This window comes from Apis cerana, linkage group LG10, assembly GCF_029169275.1.
Source record: "Apis cerana isolate GH-2021 linkage group LG10, AcerK_1.0, whole genome shotgun sequence".
In the NCBI taxonomy this organism is placed as follows: domain Eukaryota; kingdom Metazoa; phylum Arthropoda; class Insecta; order Hymenoptera; family Apidae; genus Apis; species Apis cerana.
The window spans coordinates 5,116,538-5,125,185 of NC_083861.1; the positions used below are offsets into that span (position 1 = coordinate 5,116,538).

Below are 8,648 nucleotides of genomic sequence, written 5' to 3' on the forward strand. Positions count from 1 at the left end.
AATATATTAATATTCCATATATAAAATATGCTTATATTGAAAATAAATAGCTATCCGTTACATAGTTACGTGTAAAATTTATAAATTATTAAAAATTACATAGATTGAAATTCTGCTTCAATTATTGCATGTATATTAGTGATATGTTAATATTTTCAAAGGAACTTATTTAAAATAACAATTATACTTATGAAAACTTTAATATTTATTGGCACCTTTTATTAAGTTATTATTATCAAAAATAATATTTTACCGTAACGTAACATCAAGTTACAATATTGAGTCTTAATATAACAAAATGAAATATTTTTCACAAAAAGCAATAAAATTTGAAAAATATATATTATACTTTAATAAAATATTATATATATATATGTCTAATCTAATACTGAAATAAGGAAATTAATTACCTATGACAAACTAAAATGTTATTTTTGTGTTAATCAAAAACAATTGAAACATATATAATAACACATTATAATAATCTTAAATTATTTTAACAGTTTAAATTAGAAATAACAATATTGACAATACGTTATAGTACGAAAAAAGAATCATATAAAACAATGAAAATGTTTATCACATACAGAACACAAAAAATAACTTCTAATCACTCAAAGATATTTGTTATCATTTAATATCCTCATAAAATTATAAATAAGAAAAAATTAATGAAAAAAAGCGCATACCAATGTATTAGAAGAAATGGAATGCTATCTATTTTCACCAAAATATTTTTGTCTTTTATGCCACAGCCAATTTATGTAATTATATCGCATGACAATAACATGAACTAAACAAGAAAAAAATATTAAAAAATCAAATATCTTAAAAAAATAGAATATACTAACAAAAATATATGAAAAAATATATGAATAATATATGAAAAAATATGTGTTCAATTACTCTGCAACATAAAGAAATTAATTCAAAAATTAAATATATAGTCTTAGTCACAAATCTAAGAATACATATATATCATTTTTAAAAGTTAGATTAATAAATTACTATTTTTGAAAAAATAAAGAACTATAATTCTTAAAGGATATTATATAGATATAGATAATATGTATATACATACACACATTTGTTTGGTGCATGTTTATACATTCATATTACTATTATTTTTTTTTTTTTTATGAATTATCAATGTCTAAGTATTTTGCAAATACTATTAAATAAAAATATTATTTTTATATACAAACAACTATGTTCTCAAACGTAAAACTGTACAAAGTTTGTTTAGCATAAATATAGGAAACAATTATTAATCTGTAGGTACATATATTGCATACCAAAGATCAGAAACTAGTTAGTTTCACTATGATAATTTTGTTTTTTTCAACTATTCATATATGCACACTATTCATATATGCATGTTTCTTTAATCAATGACTGTAGCTCGACCTTCTTCTACTAAAAGTCGATCAATGTAAATATCTTCAGCTGTATTAACATCTATTAATTTTAAACCCAATATAGTATCAGCAGGAGACAATCCATCAGGTTTGGATTCAACAACTATTGATACGAAATTTTTATCCACAACTAATTCTTGAAATCTTAAACTATCTTCAACAGACCAGTCAACATTAATAGGTCGTATACCTGTTTTTGTAAATTATTTATAAAATTTATAAAATAAAATATTTTTAATAATTTGAAAATAAATTAAAATTAAAAAAAAGTAATTACATACCAGCAAGTCTTGCTTTAATAGCTTGATATGGTAGTTCTAAAAATTGACTTTTCAAAGGTTGTAATTTATTTAATGGCAGTACTGATACATCTCCAAAATCGCAAAAGTAAACACTAACCATATTTTCTTTAATTATACTTGAAATGCATACCCTTAAAAATAATTGAGAATAAATAAAAATGATAGAATATTAATAATTCTATATTTAAAATTTAAAATTTGTATTAATAAGTTATTTTTTATTTATACCTATACCAATGACCATCAATATGTTGGGCTGCATAAAGTTTCCCTTCTTTTATTAATTCTAAAGTTGGAGCTGAACCTTTATATGTTTGACAAGCTTCTTGTAATGAAATCATCATTGTCTAAAATATAAATATAATTGATATTATGCTATTTATATATATCATATAAGGAATATTAATAACCAGTGTATTCTATATAAAATTAAATAAATATAAAATTAAATAAATAAAAAAAATAATAAATAAAAAAATAATATTTACTTCTAATAATCGTTTGTCATCAAATGGTTGAATAGTAAAATTTCCAGGATGAGCTGCCATCGTTACATGGACATCGAAATATTCACCAATACCAGAAATTTTTGGTGGTTTTAAAGACTTTACAACTTCATCATCATCATCTCCTGCGAGTTTAGAATTTATACGTTCTATACGTTTTCTAGGTTTTACATTATTGTTACCATCGCCATGTGTTCTATAAATATAATAAAGTTATTATTTTATTTTCTTTATTAATATTTATAAATATTTTTATATGCTATACTTTGTAAGTTCTTCTTCAAGAGTTAGAGTATTATTTACAGAAACAAGCATGTTACTTGGTTGAATTCTTTTAAATAATTCTACAACTGGTATTCCATTTAGAGATGATACTACTTTTACAAGAAGTGATTCGCCTTTTGGTGCAAGTTCTGCAAGTTTTGCAACCATCTTTTCATTGAACATTGATTTATCAATGTTATGAAGATGTACTTTCAAAGCCTATTATGAATATATTAAAATTTATTTTAATATATTTTTAAATTTTTATTCAATATTCAAATTTAATTTACCTGAGGAGGATAACTTGCTAAAACTTGAGATAACATTTCTAAAGAAAGAAGATTGTTTTTCGTTGTAGTGACAGTTTTACCAAAATCAATTAAAAATGCACTTAATTGATTGTAAGAATCATCACTTAAAAGTTTTCCTCTGTACCAATTATTATTTACTGACACAAAGTATGTTTTACTAGAATCAACTGTAGTCACAATACAATTTTCTAGATCTTCTGAATTTAATCCAGTACAAATTAATCGATTTAATAAACTAACTAAAAGTTTCATACTTTCACATTGTACTTGTACATAAATGTCACCATTCTGTTCTATGTGAGAAATAAATACTTCAGATACTTGTCCCTCCTATGTATAATAAAAAATTATTTCTTATTGAAAATTTAAAAATACTTTTCAAATTGTTATTTAATAATATTTTATTATTAAAATAAAAATACTTACAATATCTAATTTAGGAGCAACTATTACACTTTGTAAAATTTGTTTAAACAATTCTATATTTAAATTGATATCATCTGGTCCATCTGTATCATAAAATACAACTGTTGCAGAAGGTTTATTTTGATCTTTGTTGCGATTTAATACTTCAACATAAAAAGCACGATCAAGCAGAAGTTTTTCAGCTTGGTTAACAATGCTATCACAGTCACTGAAGTCTTCCAAACCAGAAAGACACAGTCTTAATGCCTTTAGGTAATTTAATACAATTCCTATATATTCTTGATTATATAATAAAATTTGTAATAAAAAATAACATTCTTACTTGAGCAGGAAGCACACAAAACTTCTTATCCAATATTTGCAATTTACTATAATGAAAAGTATCCTCATCACCATAATCAATAAATGAAACTGTAACCATTCCATTTGCAACATTATAATCTACACAGCGTACTCTGTGCCATGATTCATCTTCAAATATAACATAATAATTTCCAGTTTCAATAACTAGTGGTTTGATAGATTGTTGAATTTTACTATAATGTTGACTCATTTCAGTGGACATAATATCAAATTGTTCCTATATAGAAATAAGAATTATAAAATATTATAAAATAAAAATTATAAATTATAAAGTTCTTTTGAACTCACACTGTATGCATCTCCTACAATTCTAACCCATATTTCAATAGTACTCATAACGCAAGTAACAGATACAATCCAAAAATCCTCTTCTGGTAATTGCAATTGTCCAGGTGCAACAGGACCAATTGGATTTAGTTGTATTTTATCTGTCTTTGATGATATTATATTACGTATCTTGAAAAAAAAATATGTATTAAATAATAATTTTATTTTTTTTCTATATATATATACAATAATCTATAATTTATAATCTATAATCTATAATTTATAAGACATATTAATACCTTCTCAGGGGACGAAATAAACCGACGTAGAATTACTGAATTATCAACACCTTTTTCTAAAATGATTTCCGGACTCGCCTCAATAGTTTTTTCCCAGTTTCCTGGCAAAATTTCTTCAAATTGTTGTTTATAATACATAGGAATCTGATGCATAAAAATACCATTTGGATGGGCATCTATTATCGATAAAACCCGTCCTTTTATTACATTTTTATCTTTAGTTTCATTAAAACTAAAAGATAAACCATATTTCTCAGTAAGATCGAGTAAAGCAAATTTTGCTGCAAGTTTTTGTGCTTCATCCTCAGAACGTGCTTCTTCTGGGTAACTTGAATATCCATGAGGACCAATCTAAAAATTTTATTATTTTATATTTGTAAATATTTATTTATTTATTCATATTTATTTATTTATTTATATACATATACTTATATATTATTATTTACTGCTGGCATTTTACTTAAATATAATATCTAATATATGTAAAAGTATTAAAATTTTATTACAAACCTTAACTTGTGCAAATACAGTTGGTTCTTTAGTATTTTTAATTGTTGTAGGACAAATTTGATATACAGGTTCAGGAAGATTTAAGGCATTAGCTCTCTTTTTCAATTCATTTCTTGGATCAATATGTTGTGGTTTTGGTATATTTTTTTTAATATTATCTAATGGTATCTATAAATATAATTTATTACTATATAACAATTCATCTTTTTTAACTGCTTACTATCCATGTATAAACACTTACAATTGAATTTATTGATGATTGTTGCAATTTTGTTATATTACCATCTGCTAAAACTTGACCAGGTGAAAGAGGTGATAACACTTTAGGTTCATGAGAAGATGTTGAAATATTAGTATGTAAATTCAACAATGAAGATATATTAGAATTTACTTTGAGTCTGTTACTTAAATTTGAAGTTTTTTTAGGAAGCATTTCCAAATTATTATCAGCAGTCTTTGGTTTTTGACTTATCACAGGCGTTATTGCCTTTAAATTGTTTTTTATTTGTGATTCATCTCTAGGCTTATTAATAATACTTTGATTTGATGATAAAACAGAATTCATTTGTTTATCTTTCAGTCTCTAAAAATTAATATATATATAACGTATTAATATAAAATAAATATATAATAATTATATAATATCATCAATATGTTACTTACTTTGCTAGGAGAGCTTGGTGGAATTCCACAATTAGATTGTATATATCTAGGTTTCTCATTATTTTGATGAATAGTAATTTTTGTAGACATAGTAGGAAATGATATATTTTGTCTATAAAAAATAATATTCAATATATAATTTCAAATATATATCTTATAAAATTTGATATATGTAAACAAAATTTTAAAAATATAAAACTTTTTTTATACAAAGTAATAATATTTTCTAATACTATCTATGTTATTTATAGTAATAGAATCTCTTCTTTAATATAGCTTTTATTATATATATATATATATATATATATATTTGCATTTTAAAATTACCTTCCATTTATTTGTGAATATATATTATTATTGCCACTTTTATTGTGAACATTTTTTTTTGTCATCATAGGTTGACGGAATGGTGTTGGTTTTCGAGTATTTACCTAAAATAATATAATATTTAAAAAAATACAATATAATAAAATAATATAAAATATATAATAATAATAATATAAATGAATAATAAATTTACCAATTTTTTATATTTTCTAGTCACTGTTTTTTGTCGTGCAATTAACTTTGTAATATGTGCAGATTCTTCACTAGGTATGGCCTCCACAAAACATTCTCCTGCTTTTTCAATAATTCTGACACTTTGTACAGTATGTAAAAAAGCGATTAAAGACTGATATCCTAATTTTCGAAATGGTATATTTTCATCAATGAGCATTTTATAATCTCCTATAAAAGTTTTGCAAAATTAAATTAATTTAACATTTAAAAATACATATAAAAATATATATAATTATAAGAAATATAAATATAAATATTATATCATATATATATATGTGTGTGTGTGTGTGTGTGTGTATGTAAGAAATTATATAAATGGAATAAAATAAAATAATAATAAAAATAAATATTTCTATTTTAAAAAAAAACTTACTATTTAGGTCTTCCATTTTGACACCACCTTTTGAAGATATAAGACATGCACGTAAATTTTTTATTACTTCTTCTCTTTCCATTATTGCTTCCTTATATATTTAGAAATATTAATAAATGTATAAATTATAGTTACAAAATAATATTCTGAAAACATTTATATAAAATATAAATAATTTAATATGATTTTTAATGAAATATAATGTAAATAATATTTCTAGTAATTAGCAATTAAATATTTATATAATATAATAAATATAATAAATTAATATAATTACTGATTAAATAATCACTAATCATATTTTTCATTCAATATATCTTATATATAAAAAAATATTTATTTAATTGGTAATTAGTTTTAAATATAATATGGAAACAAATTCATTTATAAAATAAATTTAATTATAATAACTATGTAATAAATATATAAAATTTTTATCTAAATAAATAGAAACAAAAAAATATTTCTGAATAATGTTTCTATGAAGTATTTTTTAAAAAATCTATAATTTTTTAATTTTTATATTTAAATTTAAAAAGTATTATTTTTTTTTTAATTATTACAATGAATTTATAATATATGAGACAATTGGATATTTAATATTTTTTAATGAAATAAAACAAAATAATATAATAATTTTTTAAAATTTACTTATTTATATACTATGAAATTATACCATATTAATATTAAAATGAAACAAATGATTAAAAATATTCAATAATTAATTTTTCGACTTATAATTACAAACTATTATAACTCGGACAATGCCGGCAAATGGCGGTCAAATCGGTACTGTAGGAATTGATAAAATACACAATTGTACAGAATTATTTCATATATGTTAACAAAGCAAATGTTTATCAATTGTTTAAAATAATAAAAGATCCTATTTTTGATTTGATATATTCTATTAAAAAAAAAAATTTTCATATTGAAATACTTACATTCCATTATCTGTCATAATGAAACAAATTTACATTATAAAATTTTATTATAAAATATTATATATGTATAATATATATAAATATATATTTACTAATATATTAATTCTTTGTATTTAAAATAATATATATTTTATATATATTTAAAATTTCAACAATTATAATAATTGAAACTATATAAATCGTACAAGAACAATATCATTGAATTATGCATTTTTAAAATAATTGTAATGAATGATGTAAATATTATAAATGTACATTTTACATAAATAAGTACATCATTACCTTGACGTCATATAAACTGATAAAACCAATTATAGTTCTTTATGACATGTAATGAGTACATACTTACATATATAAAATTATACGTAAAAAAGCAATGGCAACAGCTGTATGTCAAATTATAAGCAAGTAACATATTTTTAATAAATACTCATGTCATGTATTAATGAAAAAATAAATTGTAATACATGATAATTTTAATTCTATTAAAACTTCAGAATAATTTGAATAGCGATAGAATACTTAGAGAAAAAATTGGGCCACCGTTATATATGTATAAAAATTGAAAATACCTTTTCTTTCTTCAAATATCGCATATATATAATAGATCATAAATTTCTCTTTCAATTGCACTGAACTTCACTACTTCTTGTACAAATGTACCAGTATTTGGCAACAATTCGATAGATTCTAACATTCCCTCTTCTTTATTCTTCGTGAAAACTGATTTCCCAACTCCATTACATCTCCGCAGAGTAACTGTCTAACATACTATTTGTTGAAGTAACACGAACTGCCACATTTGTCCAATCAGACTTGTTCTTAACCCCCTCTATCTCTCAATAATGAACCAATCATCAGTTAGAGTTAAAAAAGCGGTATATTTGGAAACTCTTAATTTTCTATTATAATTATATCTTTTTAATTATTTATAAATCTATTAAATCTATTATTTATATCACGTATTATATAAACGATAAGTTATTATTAATTTTAATTGTATAATATTATAATAATATATTATATTAAATATCGAAAATAATTAAAAAATTTATTTAATTAAATTATTTTAGAAAATTAAATTGTAATATAAGTAAGCTATGCATACTGAATTAATTATAATTTTAAAAATTTTATATATTAGAAATATAATCTGATAACTGAAAAAAAATTTGAATATTTTGATTTAATTAATAGATCATGAATTGAAATTTGATCTCTCTGTTATTCATCTATAACATATTTATGTTTCAAATTACTTGAAATATAATATGTTTATTCTATTTAGAAACAATTCTAGATAATCTTTTAATAACATAATTCTCATATTCATGAATTTAATATTTATAGAAAATTTATAAAAATTTATATTTGTAGAAAAAATATTTCTACAATAATAAAACATAACAATAACAAAATATAAATATAGAAAAAATATATA

General features: G+C 21.4%; 1 protein-coding gene across 2 annotated transcripts; it reads right to left on the reverse strand.

The window, feature by feature from the left end:
* Window positions 1-181: 181 nt before the first annotated feature.
* Window positions 182-8,001, reverse strand: LOC107992999 (tudor domain-containing protein 7). Of its 2 annotated transcripts, none has more exons than XM_062080871.1 (17): window positions 7,780-8,001; window positions 6,264-6,354; window positions 5,850-6,058; window positions 5,657-5,760; window positions 5,330-5,441; window positions 4,908-5,249; window positions 4,667-4,834; window positions 4,157-4,507; window positions 3,879-4,046; window positions 3,550-3,807; window positions 3,228-3,473; window positions 2,781-3,131; window positions 2,492-2,709; window positions 2,209-2,422; window positions 1,949-2,067; window positions 1,700-1,851; window positions 182-1,608 (listed from the first exon to the last, which is right to left on the reverse strand). In XM_062080871.1, the coding sequence occupies exons 1-17, from the start codon at window positions 7,801-7,803 to the stop codon at window positions 1,385-1,387; spliced, it is 3,351 nt and encodes a 1,116-aa protein (XP_061936855.1). In that variant the 5' UTR covers window positions 7,804-8,001; the 3' UTR covers window positions 182-1,384. The 2 variants fall into 2 exon arrangements, with proteins under 2 accessions (XP_061936855.1, XP_061936856.1); XM_062080872.1 differs by having other exon boundaries at window positions 6,264-6,409; window positions 7,780-7,989.
* Between the last annotated feature and the right edge of the window lie 647 nt (window positions 8,002-8,648).

Coding starts and splice junctions, on each gene's coding strand:
- LOC107992999 (XM_062080871.1), bottom strand. CDS start 7,803: ATGCGATATTTGAAGAAAGAAAAG. Junction 4,508..4,666: donor CTGTATTTGCACAAGTTAAG/GTTTGTAATAAA, acceptor TAAAATTTTTAG/ATTGGTCCTCATGGATATTC. Junction 3,808..3,878: donor TTGTAGGAGATGCATACAGT/GTGAGTTCAAAA, acceptor ATTTCTATATAG/GAACAATTTGATATTATGTC.